At 38.8% G+C, this 20,591-nt stretch overlaps 1 protein-coding gene across 1 annotated transcript in view; it reads right to left on the reverse strand.

Moving 5' to 3' along the window:
- Positions 1-4,483: 4,483 nt before the first annotated feature.
- The window catches only part of MMRN1 (multimerin 1), a 38,962-nt gene continuing 22,854 nt past the window's right edge, over positions 4,484-20,591 (reverse strand). Inside the window, exons 5-8 of the mRNA XM_030947779.1 lie at positions 18,753-18,926; positions 12,273-14,252; positions 6,447-6,593; positions 4,484-5,327 (exon numbers count right to left, since the gene is read on the reverse strand). Of these exons, the coding sequence (XP_030803639.1) occupies positions 4,906-5,327; positions 6,447-6,593; positions 12,273-14,252; positions 18,753-18,926 (2,723 nt within the window). The 3' untranslated portion in view covers positions 4,484-4,905. The remainder of the gene's footprint in view (positions 5,328-6,446; positions 6,594-12,272; positions 14,253-18,752; positions 18,927-20,591) is intronic.

The following is a 20,591-nucleotide window of genomic DNA, read 5'->3' on the forward strand; positions in this document are numbered from 1 at the left end:
ACAATGAACTCAGAGGTCTTTTCCAACCTAAATGATTCTGTCATTCACAGCTGATGCCATTCCAGTTTCATTTTATTTTACCTACATTTTATTTTAGCTACATTGTAACTCTTAGTGAATCTCTCTCCCTTTTTTTTTGGAAGCATCATTCCTGTTTTTCCCGAATTAAATATTTTATGATAGTGCATTAAGAAGCTGTAATAACACCAGGTATTGGGGCCAAGGTAACAGCAATCAACTTAGACCCTAAAAATTATTGATGAAAATTATACTTGAAGTCTACTATGTTCTTCTAGAATGTATCTAAATGCTGAGCCTGAAAATTGTCTCTTGCTTGAGTAAGCTGGTAATGGCCCTTTCTTTGTACTTTGAAAGTACACAATTTTCTCTCGTGTGTTTTTTCCCTTCAGTAAGTACCAATAAGTAGCCTAGCAATGGATGGCTGAACCTTTTTTTTCCTTTCCAAGGCAATTTGCAGAGAATTGACAGAGACATCAGATAGAGCTGAGGATAATTCTTTATCTAAACAAGTCTGTCATTTTAGGATTTTGTTTTAGTTGCCACTGTTCTTGACTTTGCTATTCACCACCTAAATCTGTGTGGATGTGAGATATACTGGTTTCCAGCGGCTCAAAAAGCATTTAGAAAGCTTGTAGTATTTATAAAGGACTTCTGGGCACTTCAGATCATTTTTATGGCATTGCCCAAGCCCTGCAGATTTGAATAGCAAACTTTCTGGAAGTACTTGCTCAGTGTTTGTAAACAGCCATGGTCTGTTTTGTTTGCAACTTGCTTTTTCTAAGATAAGAATTTTCAGCAGCAGCCACGGCAATCGGTGTTTTCAGAAACACTTTGGTTTGTTTACATGTAACATGTGAGTGCAGAAGACTGTTCTCAGCTCACAGCCACCACAGATTTCTGAGGGTGGGGAAGCAGAGCAAGGAAGTTCATTACAAGGCAGCATGCTGGTTGTAACATTTTTATAGCAACTTCAGCTGGGAAGCAGCTTGCTGGTAAAGCTTTCTTACCATGCACTCTTGACTGGAGTCCCATCTGAACAGAGTGTTTTATTTTATCTCACCCTTGAGAACTCACCTGCCATTGGGGCCATCATACAAAGGGGGGTAATGGCAGCCTTGCAAAGGGAAAATTACTGCAATGGAACTACTGTATATTTTAAAAAACAAAATCCTGATAAATATTTGTACTTCTTATAAAACTGCTGAAAATATGATTACACCAGGATGCTCTAGTAAGTACAATTCCACAACAATTAAAGGTTTCCATCTTCTGTGCTTGATAAGGCTCTGGCATGGGAACAGGAGCATTTGGGTCAGGCTTTCCAGCAGTCAGCTAAGGATAGGAAGAAGTATGGATTAATAAAATAAAAGCAGAAAAAATCTAGACGTTGCTAATTGTGTGACACATCTGATAGCCTGAAGGGGTTAATGAAAGGCATGGAGCTGCTAGGCAGTTGTTTCTGCAGCCAGGTAGCAACTACCAGTGACTGATGTGCAAAGCCATGGTGCACACTTTTGTACTTTGGAAATGCCCGAACTGTTTGTGTGTTGTCTTATTTTGTTGTGCACTCTCCTGTTCACCTGCCCAATTGAGCTGCTAGGTAGATTCAGTTTTGCAATTGCCTCAATGCACTTATTATCCCACTGTCAAAGGTACTTCATCACCAGGTATCCACTGATTTTGGTGGGATTTAGCTGCAGTGTTGCTCCTAAGAGCTGCTTTTAGTCACTGCCTGAATTCATGGTTATAATGGTTTCTTTCCTGCTTGCTGCCACTGTTATTATCAGGGAGAACAAAAAAATTGAAAAAGAAAAATCCCAGAGGTAGGGACAGACAGCAATAGCCGCGAGACAGACGCGGGCAGGCCTGGGTTAGCAGGGGAGCTTGGCACGAGTTGTGCTGGCTCTGCAGCTAGAAATGGCACATGAGGAAAACCAGCTGCTGGTTTCAGTGTGAATCCCAAGCGTATGAGAGGCTGGGTTCAGCTGTAACTCACTTAGTATAGGTGAGGAAATGATAACACAAACTCTGGAATAAATTGGATGGGCTTGTCAGAGCCAGAGCAGACAAAATGTTGCCATGGTTATTGAGTCACCCAAATAAAGGGAACACTGTTCACTCTGAAGTACAAAGGCTCAGGATGGCTTTGTGGTCCCTCACAAGGGCTGTGGGCAGAGATGAGCGTTCAGATTTGCTGCCTGCTGTCATTAGGGAATGCAAATCAGAACATGAAGATGAAAGCAGAGGGGCGACAAAGTGCCTCAGGAACCACCTATCCTGGGTGATGCCTAAAAAGTGCTCCTGGGATTTCAGGCTAATTGTTGCCTATTCTGCATCACGGGTAGGCTGACTGATTTTATTGATCCTCACTTATTTTTCAGTGGTTTGCATTGTGAGTCCAGCCAGCTCAAGTACAGTCATAAGCCTGTAAATAAGCTTCAGTGATTGATACAGAACTATCTTCACAGTTAACAATCTGCATTTTAGTTTTTAAAAATAGACAAAGTCAACGATAACTACTTTGAAGACGTCTGAAGAAAGATTGGAATGGATTGTAAAACAGTATAGAAAGGGGAGTATACATTTATTATCATTTTAAAGTATTCATTTTCCCCATGTTTTAAATAGGAAAATGAGAATCAGTTTCAGTGCAATTTCTATTAGGGAAATTAGTCTTCTAAATGTTACTCATACATATGTGGTCTTAATCAGAATTGTTACTTTAACCCAATGAATCTGTTTTGTGAGAGGAGAAAAAAAAAAAGGGTGAGAAAAGAGGAAAGAAAACCAGTACAATGACACAGAAATTATCTGATTGCTGGTGGAAAAGAGTGCCTGTGAAGATGAGGACCCAGCTTGAAGGATTTAGAGGGAAGGGCTGCAAGGGCAAAGAAAGTCACATTAAAACAGAGATACAGACTCTGGTGGATCATTTTAATTTCATCTTCAGAGTAATTTTCATGCCATTTAGCTGTAACCACAGCAGGAATAAAGAGGACTAAGCACATCAAAATGACAGCATCATACAAGGAGGCAGTGTGGCTTATGTTCATTATATTTGATAACATTCAGTGATACAGTAGGCTGAGTTAGTGCCATATCAAAGATTTAAGTGTTTAGAGAAAAATTGTGGTATGCAACAGGAGGAAAGGTCTGTAGCACACTCATTCAGTGTCCATGGTACATTAGGAACCCATTAATTACAGAGAAGAAAGGATTTGTGGTCACAGAAAAACCTAAAAAAAAAAAAAAAAAAAGTGGGTTTAGATTGAAAACTTTCATGAATTCTTAACTGCTGTCCTTAACCACAAGCCATGATAAGATGCCCCCTGAAGTTGGACGGATGCTCTTGAGTGCTGCATATTTCAAGTAGCCAGCACATGCCCATGGACAAGCTCTAGCACCTCTGCTTCTCGTGGGGAATGCTCATTTCTGTTTGGAACAGCAAAATGTACACTTATGCACCTGAGGGAAGATATTGTAGATTGTTTTATCCACATACAGCATGGCAAGGATTCAGTAATTTCATGGAAATTCATCTTAAGATCTTGTAAGGTCCATTAAGTAATACTAAGAAGAGAGTTGATGATGCTCATGTGTTTTCAAGAAAAGTTCCTGATGGTGGGAAACAAAATAATTCAGAGAGCACCAAAACATTCTGTGCTTCAATAGATTGACATAGATCATAGTTAGATTTTTTCCCAGCTTTTAAGAAAAGGGAGTGAGAAAAACACAGAGACATAGAAAAATCTGGTCAAATACCATTAACAGAGGCAATAACCAGAAACAAAGCTGGCCAGTCACACCAGGGGACAGGATATCAAGAAACTGCAGCAGCCTGGGACTTTGCAAAGAATAAGAATAAAAACCTGAGGGTCTGTTTTTTCAGGCAGTCAGGCATCAATTAAAAATATTTCTTTATTGTATTGGTGCTTGAAAAATCACATGCAGACTAAAGTTAATTTCATCTTGCCTCAGTAGTTAGTGAATATAATGCAGAAACAAACAATATCATAGATTTATAGAATTCAAACTCAGAAAATACTTTGGTTATATAATTTAATCTTGTGTACTTTAGAGGTCAAATGCTAAAATCTGTGTGAAGCCAATATGACAATGTTTGCTTGAAACATATTACCCAAGCAAAATCCAGCTGTGGTTTAAATATTTCAAGCAGCAGAGAGAATCCACCAAATCCATTATGATGTTCATCCTATGACTAATTTAAATGCTAAAAATAGCTTATTTCTAATCTGAATGTATTCCTCTTTTTTTTTTTTTTTTGCTGCCAGATTCAAAAAACCTATTTTATCATCATACTGGTCACATAAAAAAAATCATGAATTAATTAAATACTGCCATATCAAAATATGCAGTGAATAATGGTAGGCAAAATGAAAAAAATATCTTTTTTTTCCAAACAGAATATATACACATGATTATCAATGGATACAATGAGCTAAGTAGTAATCCAGCATCTGAGTCATCAGAATCTATCCATCACTTTTGATTTGCAGTCAGGATATAAAGGAATGATCAAATTGATCTTTCTCTTGAGAAGTGATTCTCAGCAATCTCGTGTAAGCATGTCTATGCAATGGAACAGCAGATCCATTGGAACACCCAGTTCCAATGGAACAACATCAGATTTGTGCTTCCCAGTCATATTGATATGAGGAAGATGCTTTGTTTTCCCCATGTCCAACCTGTGGGCTCCTTGGGGTTGTGCACATGGCTACAACCAAAGAACATCTTGGAGGATTGGCACTAGAAAAGCCATTACATGGGAAGTTTCATGCCCTTAAAGAAGCAAAGAATTTAAATCCAAAGCTAAATTCACCTGCAGGTTGCTTCATCTGACTAATAGCTCACTTTTAGGACTGATTAGGTACGATACAACAAGTAACCACTGAATGTAGTTACAGGTGGGTACTTGGCTGGTATAGAGCCAGTTGCCAGTCTGAGCCAGACTTCCTGACCGTAATTTAACTCTAATAAAGCATTTCCACTAATTACTCTGTCAGTGTACTTGCTGTTATTAATATTTTCAGCCTGAAAGGTGAGTTTGTCTATCCCATCAATGACCAGATAGCCAGAGGCACGTGGGCTGAATGATTCAATGGTATATTCAAAAACATAGACCCCCAGGTATGGAACATGGAACTTCCCAGTTGCTGGGGCAAACGAGGCGCCGTAGTTGACGTCCAGATTGTTAAATCTGATGGGTCCTGGAGTTGTCATTCCATATGTATGAGAAGCAAAAAAAGCCACCATAGGTGCATATCTGTATGATCCTTTTGAAAAATCTGGAAAGGAATAAAGAAAAAATTTAAGTGATGTTACATGGCAGAAAGGCAACTTGGACCAGCCAGAAGACCAAATGCAAATTTTCTGATGTCACATCATCCTGTGTATGACAGAACTTGAGCAACTGAAACATAGTATTCCTGCATAAACACATCTTTTCATATTATATAAAAAGTAATTTTCTTCACATTTAGTGCTAGGTGTATCCACAAGAGAAAAATTTAGCAACAGCAAGGGAACTTGATGTTTGTCTATACTATGTTATCATTAAGGGTGCTTTCTTTCCACCTTACACCCCCTCCTAGTTTTCCCACTCCAGGATCTCTTTCATGTGAGTGAGCTGAAGCCAAGAATTTCAGCAGAAATCTTAGACAAACAGCAAGGAGGTTTAGCATTCATGATGTTAAATGAGGGGATAAAAGTATATGGGTTTCTCTTCAAGCTGAGCCTGTACAATATCATTCCCTGCCTCTGTACAAATTATTTCATTCACTATTCATATGCTGTCATGAGTAAAAATCAGCCAAATGACTGCTGAAAGATGCATAAAATTCACATTTCGTGTGGCCTGGGTGTAAATTATTTATTGTATCTATTATGCTGAATAAGCATAATTTTCACTTTTTTTTTTTTTCTTTTGGAATCTTTCAAGGGGCTGCATCCTTTGCTGATGAAAGCCGGAGGCAGGCCTAAAATGACTCCTTGAGAGCACAGTCCCACACCTTCTGGTAGCTATTGGTATTTATAAAACATTTATGGCTTCATTGAAGATAGTATTTCCCAGTGATGTGATTTTACCTCCCCCTTCAAAATAACATCACATTCAAATGTATCTACTGCACACCCTCCCACTCTGCACATTTCATCAGGGAGCTTTTCCAGCTATTATCACCGGTCCCAAACCAATTTAATCCCATCATCTGGTAATATTAAGAAAAGAGATCACGAGTCACCCGTGGGGATTGATGTCTTCAGCACCAAAACACAGAGCTTTGCTGCTTGAGTTGTCACTCATTAAAGCGAAATGTGAGACCTCTGACCAGCACATGCTGTGTAATTAGGCCCTGGGGCAGAGGCCTGCACTGATCCTGGATTGCACTGCTAAATTCTGTACTTGCCAACACTCAGGGAATTGTCCTTCACCAGCTTCACACTGCAGTTGACTCCTCCAAAGGGGTGGCGGCAGGCGCAGACAAAACTCTGTCTGTCATTGACACAGGTTCCTCCGTTCTGGCACGGGGAGCTGGCACACGCTGAAAGCTGCCCTGGGAAAGAGAGGAGCAAACCAAACAGCCTCAGCTGTAATGTCACAGCAGGGACAATTCCCAAGTATGCAGTAATTTGGAAAGGCTCTTTGACAATTCACAATTTCTGCTGAAGTTCTTCGTGAAGGCCAACTTCAGTTCCTGTCCAGCCTTCCCCTCTACCTGAGCACGGCATACTTGCAGCTATCCTCCAAAATATTCAAGGTTACCTGTAAATTCTGAGCTCTGCTGGTCTCAGAGGGTCAGGCACATGCAGTAAGAAAGAAGAACCACCAAAGAAGTTAGATCAGACTGCTCTTTCTGGACTGAGCCATCTTATCCTTGGTGTACCAGAAGAGATTTTGTACTGCTGCTGTACAGCTTGGACTGTCTTGTCTATGACATTTTTCACCCAGGCATGTGACAAATATTGCAGGAGACCCAGACTCCTGGTGATGAAAGGTCCTAAATGCTATCCCAGCCATTTCAAGTACTTGTCCGTAAGTCCCTAATTCCAGTGTACCCATCAAGGTTGTTGTAGAAGTTTTGGACTGCAAGCAAGAAAAATGATACCAAACAGGTGCCTTTGCAGAGCACCCTCACTGAGGATGTCCTTGCCTCTGTTGTGAATGAGGTATGAGCTGGCCAAATTAAACTCAGCCTATACAGAGAAATCTGTCAGGCCAGAGCTGCTGAGCTCTGAGACAGTAATTACTGAGTGTAATTGAATAATGTGTTGTCCTAGCACTGTTTTGGGGGGAGAAAATTCAGGTCACATAAAAAAAAATAAATATTGCTATGAAAAATTCTGAACACAAAGCATTCTAAAATCACATGTTTTTGCTTTCTCTTGGTTTGGTCAAATAAAAATCACATATTTTAGAAAACAGCCCTTTTCTTCACCAGGAACTACCAGCAAAACTCTGGAAAGAGAACTCCACACAGTTCTGTTATGGTAAATCTAGGTTGGTAGGTCAGAACTGAAAAAGTCTTGCATAAAAGTACATAGCCAGGAAAATGCTGACCTGGATTTCACACAGATATTTCAGTAATTCCAGTGTTATCTTGTTTTCCCAACCAGGTATTTCACAGACTGCTGCATTAAGGCAAACTGTTTCTGTGAGATATTTTAGTTCAGTGAGCAGAATGCTGAGGCACATTGTAAAGTGACACTTTAATTTGCTCCGATATAGCATACGGGTTTATAAACACAACAGTCATTCTTTTCACAGAAAATAATGTCTATTCTGGAATGCCTGAAATAAAGCAATTTAGGACTGTCATGACTGGGGTCACAGCACAGGCAACTGGACATGAGAAAATAATGGTTTGCTTCTCAGATAATTTTTTGCTACATCCTTCATTGAAGTTATTTTTCACTCACATTCACCAAGCACCCACAACATTTCACTGATATTTACCAAGCATCCACATATTTGCCAAGTGTCAAAGGAAAGCAGAAAAGGAAGGAAAACAGCTGATTGTGCTGACTGTATCATACTCTCAAAATACAAAGCTTCCTGTAAGAACACAGCAGTCTCTCTGCTAATTGGCCTCTACTTATCATAATGAAGAAGTAAACCCAAGAAACAGGAAAAAGATCACTAAAAGGAAATGAGATTGAGACTAGCCTTTTGGAAGTCTGCTGTGGTGTGGTTCTGCCCAAACTCAACCTTGGAGTTAATTCAAATTCATAGCTCTATCTACATTAAATTAACCCTCCCTGTGAAACACTGCTTAACAGCAACTGGGAAGCTCCTCCATGTGCTAGAATAGGAGAAGTTGTATGAGATTTGAGTCAAATTAGGATTTTCAGAGCAAGAGGCAAATTCTGCAGATCTCCACTGTGTCAATAATCTCCACATAACTATGCTACAATAGCATCTTTCTGCTGTCATTTCTGGCTGAATTTGCTCCTCTGCCCAGTATTTTCTCTTTTCATGCTGAAGAGTATCCTGAGACACTATGTCTGAATTATCTCCTTGGGGTAAAGATACCAGAGGGTGCAGATTAGGAACAGTTCTACTAAAACAAATATTTTATTGTTGATTATTGTTTCACAACTTAGTAGTGTAGATGAGTAAAAGAGAGAGACTATAAATTAAAGGCTTAAATTGTCACTATTACTAGCAGAGAATAAAATGCAGTTGCTAATTAAACTTGGTATGGTAGTAATGAGAAGAGCCAGTTAATGCTCAGTTTTGCTACTCTCTGGGAAGGCAGACAGTCAGAAGCTCTTTTGGGAAATAGACTGCCAATGCTTGCGCAAACAAATCTCAAACAAATAATGAAGCTCTCTCAGTATCTACCGGGGTTTTTTCAGAAGCAAAACAAATATTCAGCAATTTAATGGTCTCCTTATGGAAAAGATTGACTCCAGTAGTTCAGCTTGGAAATTCTTCTGACCAGGAGGCAACCTAAAAACATATTCTCAGTATTCAGGTATCAGTACCTACTTCTCAGGAAGCCCCAGGAGACTGGAAGAACCTGGGTAACTACTAAACCACCCTGCTCACACAGGGTCAAACTGGTTGCCAGCCCATAGTTATTAATCACCCCTATTTTAGCACCCTCAGGCTGACAGTGGGCAAAAAGTAAAGAGGAAAGGACTGTGCCCTCCAGTTTTGGGTGGGGTGGAGTGTCAGGGCCAATCTGAGCTACTTGGACTCCAGCAACTCTGTTTCTCTGTTAAACAGAGGTATCTAATAATTCCTGTAGGATGATTTTAGCCTCGCCAAATTAAAAACAACACAACAGCTTCATCAACCCATTAGTCTAAAGAGGAATTATGCAAATTTGAAGCGTATGTCACCAAGCTGAACTGGAATACCCATCTCATTTGTTCAATTAAAACACAAGATGGAAAACATTTGAATAGGTTAATATTTCACTTGAAATTAAGGGTTGAATGATAAAGCAACAATAGAAGCTTGCATTTCTGTTAGGAGTTAGAAATCTTTTTGTGCGAAACCAAAATCAGAAATAAGACACAAAGAAAATGAGAACGAATTGAAATTACCTCTCATACAGGTGCACTGTTTTAAATGCACAAATGTAACACAGCTTGACTCCCAGTTATTCATGTTGATGGGAGGGTGGCATAATCTGAATAAAGCAAAACCCACAACTGATACAAGACATGCAACAAGAGAGTGCACTCACATTTGGAAAGCACAGCAGCCTCTAGAATCCCTAGAGAGCAGCACTAATAGCAACAGGAAAATGGGAACTGAGCTAAACTGCCCTCACGCTGCATCACTCATTTCTGCAGAACAGTGCATTGCAAAGTAGGACCAGTCACAACCCACACCCAGGACTAATTAACAGTTACTGTGTGTGTATATATATATATATTAAAAATATATCTATATTTTAATGTTGTCATCTCCTTTTAGATATTGAAGCTGTCTTAAGATAATCACTTTTTTTATGCATCCTGGGTTGCTGTTACAATCAGTGTCAGCTGAAGTGTTGGTGCTTTCACCCCTCACACATGTACTGCAGCCTCTACTTGACAGAGAACTTAAGTTTATTCCACAATATGGGAAGTCAGCAAAGTTTAATGTTCTTGCATATGCAATGCAAACTCACATTGTTTTCTTCTGATTTCAACCAATTACTTGAGAATGTATTACCTCAGGGTCAAATCCTGAACACATTAAAGCCAGTTAAACCCCTAATCTGTTAGAGTAGGTTCAAATATTGAACATATTGGAGTCAATGAAAATTGTCATTCACCTCTTCCTAGATTGTTTTAGTTGAAAAATGCAATCTAAGATTAAATACATTTTATGATTAGCCAATTATGCCTCAGAATGTCTTCTAGAAATTTTAGTAAAGGCAGCACAAATCTTTGGTGGTGTCCTAGAACTTGCAAGAAAAGGCTTTCATGGAGAAGTAAAATCCACCCAGGCAGAAGATGGATATTTGTTAATTAGGGTAACGGTCTTGCTTCTTTAACTTACAGAAATATAATGTATGGCTTTGCTAGGCATGAAATTTGTTAAGTACCAATGGAAAAGTCAGCATAAGCATTGCTATGTAGAAACTTCATGTAAAAATAAGGCTTCTCCACATCTGCAAAGAACTACACTTTCTGCAAGCGAGCATATATCCAATGCTATCAAGCAAGTTATTTGTTAAAATTGAGTATAAATAATAAATGGGAAAGACAATTCATCAAAATTGAGAGAGAGTCAGAGCACATGGCACCTTTCCCATGCTCCAGGCAGGTAGCACTAGTGATACTTTCCAACAAAGTACATGGTGTGGGAAGAATCAAAGACATCTCTCATTTTCTCTTCATTTCGATTTTGAGCAAAGATTTTGAATTTCCATCCTGTGCAGTGCCAGTAATAGACATAAACCAAAAAGGACTTGAGGAAGAATTGCAATTTTGAATAGCAAAATATTCACATTACTTTGTGCATTTTTAAGTGTGATTGCCTTCTCTAGTAGCTGTGTCCTCGCTCTAACTTAAAGACAACCAAGGACTGAAATCCTTCAGTGGGGATGGCTTCCATCAGAAACCAAGCTACTCATGAGATTATGGCTTTAAAAAGGATCCTTTCCATTGGTCATTGAGAAATGCTGTCCCTAGGATGGAAAGAGATGAAGAACTCAAGTGGAAAGGAAGGAAAAAAACATGGAAAGGGAGAAGGAAATTACCCATGGCCTTAGGACATGGATAAGAGTAACAGCTCTTACTACCTCTATATCTGCTTGCAATAGGGACCAAGTATTGGTTTAGAAATGTTCTTAAGTTTAGGAGCATTTTACAGAAAATATTCAGGTCTGGATCTTCAAGAGTATCTGGACATGACTCTGTTATTAAGAAATCTTAATTTTAATGTGAATTAAAATCATCTCAGTATTTCGAGTCACTCATCCACTCTTCATTTTCTGTATCGTGCCAGGAGTTATATTTCCATAAAACATTATCTTGTGCTTATGATTTTCACTCAAGTATGATTGCAGAAGTTACAACTCAAGAGTTGGTATTTCTGTGAATTCATTCATAACTAATTTCACATGATGGCATTTGAATTTAAGTTCAGAAGCAGATCACACTCAAAGTTTTCTTTTTTAAGAATGGCAGCTCCTGCTTAGCGGAACTGCTCTCCAGGTGGAATGGAGCCAAATTTACTTGATTGGCTGGATTCGTGCTTTTTCAGGAACACACTGCTGTAACTGCACTTCTCAATGAAGTCCTGAAGGAGCCAGCAAAAGCCTCATTACAGTCATTTTTGTTCACTTGCTTCAGGTTTTTGATACCTGTCATCCCTGCTGACACTGCAAAGTATGGATGCAACTCCATATTTCTCTCCCAGCTTGCATACATTTTTTTTTCTACTGAAATTGCTAATTGAGATGCAGGCATAAAATTCTGGTTCTTTAGGTTTTGTCTAAACTGTCAGTAACTTTTCAAAGGTCAGGTTCTCAGCTGAGTGTATGTGCATATATCTTACACTGATCAGATGGGAACCTATAAAGGAAAGTTAAATTGAGTGCAAAATCTCATAAGCAAAATAAATTCTATTGTAAGCAAGAGACTAATCTCATTATCCTCTGAAACACTCTTCACAGCAGTCTTTAGACTTTTTATTTACTCTCAGTCAAGTTCTGCCACTCAGCTCATCACAATGGCTACATAATCTTTATAAAACATACCTGGATTTTTAGTAGAGTAAAATGCATCACCTGGATCTATTACATTATCTGCGTTTCTCTGGCTTCGGCTTGCCAGGCTCATGGTGGCATTTCCTGCCACTTTTTTTGTTGGGGAGGGCTTTTTTATAACTGGTTTTGGCAGCTTCTGAAGTTTGGTGATGTTGTTCATTGCATTTACCAGGGATATGTCAACATGCTGGGTTAAATTTGTCAAAATAGCTCCTGCTTTTACTTCAAGCACAGATTCAACAAGCTCCTTGAGGCCTCTCTGCAGCAGGAGGATATCTGGCTGAGCCAATTTAATTAGCACAGGTATGCTTGCATTCACTTTCTGGATACTGTTGTTGGCATCCTGGCACAGCCCCCAGGCTTCATGAGCAGTCTTGTTCACAAGTGGAATGATGTTTGAGAAACGGATAGACTTGGCTTCCAGGGCCTTGATCCTGGAACTCAGTGCCTGGAGCTGAAGTGAGACCACCTGTTCTTTCTCTGTTGAGGTAGCTTTGGTTTTTTTTAGTGAGACACAGTTGTTTGCCAAAAACTTGGAAATTTTTGATTCTACATTCAGAAGGCGAACCTCATGGTCCTTTGAACCCTCCACAGAGTCAACCAGCTTTTCTTGCAGGCGCCTCATCTCTTGTTGCTGCTTTTCCACTTTTGATGAGGTATCATTTAAAATATGGAAAACTCTACTGAAATTGTGGAGGATACTTTTATCAGACTCCTTGTTGGCAAGATCAGAAAGAGATAGCGCTACCTGTGAAGTAATTTTGTGTCTCTTGTTATAAAGCAGTGACTGGAGGGATTCATTCAACTGTTGGAACTGGGGAATAAAAGCCAGGAGGCTGTCCAGTCCCTCAGCTCTGCCACAGCAAACTTCAGTCTCATTTCTTAGAGCATATAGCATGTCTTTCAGTACATAATTATCTTGAATAGCATCTATAGCACTATTTACTACTATCATGGTCTTGTTTAATCCATCCTCTATTTCCATGGAGCATTCATTAACACGACTCTCAAACAGTTCCTGATAAGCCTGAGATTCATTTTTAAGTCCTTCCTGAGTTTTGGAAAGTTCCGTCATTGCAGAATTCATTCCGTTAATGACAACAGTGAGGTTTTCAAGTTTCTCTTTCAATTCTTTAGTTTGGATTTGTTGCTCATACTCTGAAGTTAGACTGAAAGGTACTCCTTGTTCAATCAAGGGTTGCAGGATCTCCATATCATAGCACAAGTCATTAATTTGCTCATTCATTCTGTCCATCTTATTGCCCAATGGAAGGAACACATCAGAGAGACTCTTGTTTAGAGCAATCACACTCTCTTGGACTGCTGCAAGCTGTGTTTGGAAATCTGTCCTGCTCTCTGACAACATGTCATCACAGACCGCCAGAACAGAGTCTCTCTGAATTTCCAGCGCAACACTGAGATTGCTGATCTTGCTATCTTGCACTCTTAAGTCATCATAGATCTCCAGCACCATTATGCCTTGTCTCTTTACTTTCTCATGCAGTGTGATCATGTACTCTGTAACATTGTACTCCGTGTCTTGATCTGCTGGGGGAAGGTTTTGTCTTGAAGACTGTTCAGCTGATAACAGTTGTTCATGAGCATCTCTCATTTCAGAGAGGGTCTTATTTAAAGATTGATAATAAATAACACTTCTTGACTGTTGGTGCTCCAAGTTTACTTCCAAGGACTTCTGCTTTTCTTGTAAAGCTTTCATAGGCTTCTCACAAGTGAGGGCCATTTCCTCTCTCATCTGCACCATATGACTCTTCAGCTCCAGAATGTCAAGCTCTGTTGGCCCACTATCTTTCTCCTGAGCAAGTTTATTTTGGGTTCCATTCAGGTGCTTGACTAGTTCTTTTGTATTTTCAAGGTCACTTGACATGCTAGACATAGTCTTGAAAATTTGAGCCATGCTGTCTTGCATTTCACCTTGAAATACCTGAAAGTGTTGTCTGACTACGTCTTTGATTAAGTCATCGATACTTCTGGATTTGAGACCTTTGGGGGAAAGGAGAAATATGGAAACAATCAAATCAAAACATGGAAACAATCAAATCAACCGCATTAGTAACATCAAAGTTTTCCCCACAATGTGGGCAAACACAGCACTGCACAGAGGTGAAACACACGTCCCTGCCCAAATTTACCCACATATAGAGTAAAATGTACAGCTGAAGAATGTAGAGGATGCTTACAATTTACATACAGCTACAGTGTTTGAGGATCCATCCCTGTTTCTACTGAAATCAGTAGGGGCTTTTGTCAGTATTCTGAAAGGACAAACTCAAACTCTACATGTAGTACCAGCTTTAACCTCTTACCTAAGCTGTTTCTGAGCACTGAAAGGGGGAGATCTATGTGCTTTTGTGGCTTACTCACAAAAAATGCTGTGTCCTTTCTCCACTAGGAAAGTAAGGCAAAAAAAAAAATCTGCTTTACAAGATTATGGTCAAGAAATGACAGCAGATTATTACCTTCCTACTGTATTGTATGTGCTAGGTGATGATGCACCACACTGTTGTGAGAACAAAGCAAAATAAAAAAGAATAGCCTTATTGAACAGCTAAAGTTCGTAAAGTGACAACTGCTGCAAGATGCAGGTATTTTAAAGGTAGAAACTTTAAGTCTTCCATACTACAACTCCTTAAATAACTCCTAGGAATTCTGATCCTGAAAAGCACTAGGCAGAGGTGAATGTGTGAACTCTGCCCCAGTGAACAATATGAAAATGTTTCCCATATAGCCTTAGAGAGGTCAAGACAGGCATAAAAGAGTTCTGCATAACATATTTCAATCAATTAGAGCAGTAGTTCTGCTCTGGTGTGAGAATAGAAGGAATTTTATTAATTTATTCTTCAAAGGTAGCTCGTCTGTCCAACTGAAACACTGAAGCATTCTTTGCACAATTTTCATAAGCCCTATGAACATTTGCAGCCAGACTCTGATATAATGATTAAATTTTTCAACCTCTATAATGCCTCAATGACCACAGGTTCTATGATTAAAAGTGTATTGATAAAGGCAGAAATTATCTGTTCCCTTCTTCCATTTTATTCTCAATTAATTCTACAGCCTGAAATTTATTTCTTCATTCCTGAAACAGTGAAGCATGTCTTCAAAAATTATTTGAAGGTACATTCTCAACAAGCACAGTAAAACATCAAGAAATCAGAACTAAGTTTGCTAGCCCAGGCAAGAGCCACATCAGAAATCTGGCATGAAGTTTCCTAAGAATTAAACTCCATTATTGTCACCTGACGTCCCTAATGTCCCAGCAATTTTATATAAAGTATAATAAACAGCAGTGATAATACTGAGATTACCTTTATTATCTTCCTTTTAACTACCTAAAGAGCAAGTCAGTGACTAGACAGATGCATTTACATGAACATGCACATGTATGTGCACACTGAAGTATCTCAGAATAAAGGTGTCCTGACAGCTGAGAGGAAAAACCAAGATATGAATTCATGTAGAAAAAACTTTCCAAGAGATCATTTGGTCAGGTTACTTACTGATGCTGAAAAATGTTCTGTGCTCTGAGACACAATGAGCTGTGGAAAAAAATTTGATGGCTATGGAAAAAACCAAGGTTACTCTAAACCTTCTGTGAGGAATCAACTAAATTTGTTCATCTCAGCAAGAAATCTTGATAACAGACTATTCATCTGTGAGAGGCATTCCAGAAGGTCTATATCAACCTTTTCTTTCTGTGACAGACAAGAAGGTGCCAGCCTCACTCTCCAACTGGACTTTCTGGAATAGCAATTTCAGCTCCATGCAGTTGGATAGTGAGTGTAGTATGGAGCTCAGCTCTGGTTTTCAGATGTTCCCCTGACCAGGAGAGTGTGGAGCCTGCTAAACCAGAGAGCTTTGGGTTTCTCTCTACCCTGCTTTTTGGCTAGGACAACTGGGTAGCTTGTAAACAAAGTGCAGCAGGGGCTGTGGGAGACCACACAAAGACCTGACCCAAACTTGGTGACAGTTGGGTATATTGTTAAGCTTGAGCTGCAAATACATGTGTGCAGTCATGGATGTAACTCAATTTCTCTGTTGCTCATTTTTAAATAGAAAGGTCCAAGCTACCTGTGAACGTTAAAGATCTCTTGCACTTTTTATGAGATTATAAATTTTAATTTTAGCTTCCTGGCTGAAAACCAAAGGGTGTAATTACTCTGTGTCAACATATATTCTCTTTGCAGTTTCAATTATTTGAAGAATAATGTGCAAAATAAATTTATGTACACAGGAGACTGAATTGAGGTTATATATGCAGCTGCAAATGACATTTCTGACTTGGAAGTGATTAACACTCCATTACTGAGTTCATTTTGTAAGGAGTGTACATTTTTATAATGAAGAGGAAAGGTGTATATTAAACATGGAGTTAGAGGAGGAAGAAAATAATAGCAGGAAGTAAGCAGAGTTTTTTAAATTAAAAAGAGCACAAAGTCATTTTCCCTAAGTAACAAATGGCAACAGCTTCCTGAATACTGAAAGCAATTTTTAAAATGCACAACAGGTTTCATTAACTGAACAGAGGAGCATATCAGTTACTCCAGTGAGTGTTGACCTCTGTTAGCAGATGACATGTTTGTGTCACTGAAGTCATAGATGAAACCAAGAATTAAAGACTTTTTAAACCATATTGAATTGTTCGGTCACATAATCATAATCAGACCTCATTCCTAACAAACCCTGATACAAAGATGGGCAGAACATTAGAACTTCTGTGATAAGAAAAAAAGAGGATGTATGGATGTCACAAAAGGACCTGGCACCAGAGGAAGAAAATGGAAAAGTAGGTGAAGAAGTAAAATGCCTGACTAGCATAAAGCAACTACAGACTTAAGTGTGCTTTAAAAGCAGGTTGCTTCAGGATGGCAATGGTACTGGGAAACCTGTGGTTTGCTTCAGGTGAGCTTCTAAGAGTAATCTTTAGCAAGGTGGAATGTCCAGTGCTGTTTATGCATTTGAGTACAACTGACTGATATTTTCTGGGCAGAAACTGCAGTTGCCATTTGCCATTGCACAAAGAAGCCAACAGACACACTAACCTTTTCTTTCTCCCCTCCTTTCCTCATTCCTGCTGTTTGCCTATGTAGAAGCCAAGAATAACCTGTGTTGGAATGCTCATAATTAGAGCCAAGGAATGTAGTTGATAGCATCTTTTTCATTGGTGCTCTATCTCCTTGATTAGGAGATAGATTGAGAACAAATCAAAAAGAGAGATACCTGCTGGAGATTTTTTTCTGAGCAGGTATAATATAAAACATTACATCTAAAAACAATAAAAGCTTGAAAGGCATTTTCAAAGAAGGAGGGTTTTGGACAGCAGATTTTAATTAAGACTTAGACCCTGAAATAGAGAGAGGGAGTGCAGAAGCAGAAACACAGGATGCTGAAAAACACCTCTTATACTAGCATGAAAATGACAGCTAGAACGAGTGAAATAGAAAAAAAGGAATGAGGAGAAAGCAGAAGGGAAATGGAAAATATTCAAAGACAGATTAAATGTGCACTCAAAGGTCAAGAATGCCATCTAGTAATATGGGGAGAGGTGAAAGCAGGTCACTGATCAAGAGATGGAATGAACTTGCATACAAGAGAGCCATCTAGCACATGGCAGGAGTAGCTCAGGAGATAGAGGACTGAAAATACAAGAAATGGCACCCAACTTGATAAATCAGAGGGAGATACAAAACCCCTTATTGTTTTGTTCAGTTTTATCTCAATGTAAAGAACTCCGGAACCTCTGTTCTATTTTTAAATAGTAGAAAAGTCTCTGAATTCTTAAGTGCAAAATATGGTTTGGGGAACATTCCTGAATAATTAGAAAAATACTGCATATTGAGGAAATGAAAGTTGCAGTCTGAATCTGCTTGTTAAACAGCATTTTGAGCTGGCTAACACCCAGATCTTGCAACAGGATTCACAACAAATGGATGCATGATTCTGCTGGTGAGGATCTGATCTCTAGCTGTGTCTTTCTCATATACTGAATATCAGTACAGATGTTTATCAAAGATAGCTTAATACAATCAGGGACAAATTATTCAGCAGAATGTTTGCTGTATTATAAACACAACCACCACAGAATTCCTTATAGTTTGCCCTGTGTGTGTGAATTATGTATTAAAGAATATTAGTTAGACTTGGTAGCAAAACAAATACTACATCCTTTAGCAGCTGCCAGATAAACAAAAACAGACATAAGAATATTTGCAGATGCTCTAAGCAAATGAAAATGCCTTGATAGTGGCTTGAGCTACCATGTAGATGATGAAGCACCCAAGAATATAAATTTTTTGTCACTATGAAAGACACCATAGCAATGTTGAAATAAACAAATTCCTCCATTATGAAATGCAATTTTAAAAATGAGTACTCTCAACAAGTGTTGAGTAATAGAATAGAACAGCCTATGAAGATTTTGAGCCTTTTTTTTTCCTGGCACTTCTAACAGGGTGAGTGATTACATTAATTTATTTTTCTTACCTTTTAGAAAAGACTGGAAGTCTCTGCCCTTATCTTCATTGATTTTGCTTTCCAGAGAAGAAAGCATCTTGCTCACATCATTCATCGCAGCAGCAATGCTGTCAACCTTCTTCTGTAGAAAAGTCAGTTTCATCTCCTGACTGCTAATCTTCTCGTTCATTTTTTGATAAAGTGCTTGGTCAGGAAACAAAATGAGAAAAAAAACCCCGAAACAAGTATTGTTAAACATAATTTAGTGAATAAATAAAAGAAGGTATAATTGACTGAGAAATATTAGCAAAAAGTGGGGTGAAAATTTTCTGAATTTTTATTTTTGAGTGAACCATGTTGATTTTTGTCACGTACCATGTATTAGTGAGATTCAGCAGCACAGCAGTTACTAATTACTGAAGCATATGTATCCATTATAAAGTATTTATGATTCTACAAGAGTATTCTGAATGGTTAGCTAATTTTAATCAACATAATGCCATTCTTCCTCTACCTAGCACCCTACAGGGTATTCAGTTAACTCTCATTTAGTCAATCTCCTCTAACACAATCACAAAAGCATTCATTTTTACTTACTATTTATAACACAACTTCATGAATTTGCAAGGCTTGTGTCTCAAGGAATACATTATCTTTCCATTGTAAGGGTCGAAATAAAGACTTGCTCAACACAGCAGCAAGGCAGAAAAACAGCTAATAGATAAAGGAATAATTATTCCAAAATTATAATTAAAAATAGAAGCTTAACCTACAAAGTCAAGTTTATTTTAAAACCTGCCCAAATTGCTCTTGATACTTGCAGTCTCCTCAGGAATAAAGAGGTCTAGATGGATGCTTTTAAGACAGGATATGGTGAAGGATGCCTTGATGTTGAAAATTGGGACTCCACATGACTTCAGCCAGCCATCTGAGTGTGACAGGTATCAAACTTAGTCTGGGATTTTCAGAAGATGCTGACAAAATTAGATGTTTGAATTCCTGTCAGCAAAGCTAGAAAATCTCCTTTGAGAATTCAGCCTAAGTGCCTATGTTAGGCATATGATATATTATCCCAAATGATCTGGGCTATACTATGACTTAATAAACTGCTATGGGTGAGATTCTTTAGCATTGCATATGAATATTTATAAGTGTAATTTTACAGTGTTCCTATTGATCCTTTGTCACTTTTCATTACAGCACCAGTGTCTATTCTATGGCAGCAAACAGCTTTAATCAGAAATCCTAAGTACAGGGGTTCAAAGGCTCCAAAACCACCAAGCAAAAGGGAATATTCTTCTGATGACTTGTATTCTTTAAAATTCTGGTGTGTAAAGATAGGTCCAGATGCAGATGAAGCAGACCAACATTCATTCTCCTGTAGAGTCATGTTGCTTCTAAAGGCCATCATAGTAAGAGCCTGGAGAGTAAGGCTCTTTTAGGTTAGGATGTTAGGATCTCCAACTGTGTTCTCTGCCCAAGGCATCTACTTAGATAAGTACTAAATTGTTTCTAACTCAACCACCTTGTTTAGACTCTGGCAATTCTTCTGCCTGGCGCTGCAAAGACCATGCCATTGATAGACCTCTGTCTTCATAATAAAGCTTTGTGAGAGACAAACAGGTCTGGACACTTCTGCTTCTGGTTGAATTGTTACTATGAGAAAGGGATCTAAATTCATTAGCAGCTCACACACAGTCACCCAAACTGATAACTAACTTGCAGGGTGTAACCCTTTTTTTAGCTTGGTTTCTACCAGTTGCCACTGAGGAAGGAAGAGAAGCTACATGGACCTGAAAGTGAGGTTTTGTGCCTGAAAGTGGCATGGCTGCAAAGTGGGAGCTGGAAGCAGAATTTGGCTTGTAGAAC

The sequence above is a fragment of the Camarhynchus parvulus genome, chromosome 4 (genome assembly GCF_901933205.1).
Source record: "Camarhynchus parvulus chromosome 4, STF_HiC, whole genome shotgun sequence".
Lineage (NCBI taxonomy): Eukaryota > Metazoa > Chordata > Aves > Passeriformes > Thraupidae > Camarhynchus > Camarhynchus parvulus.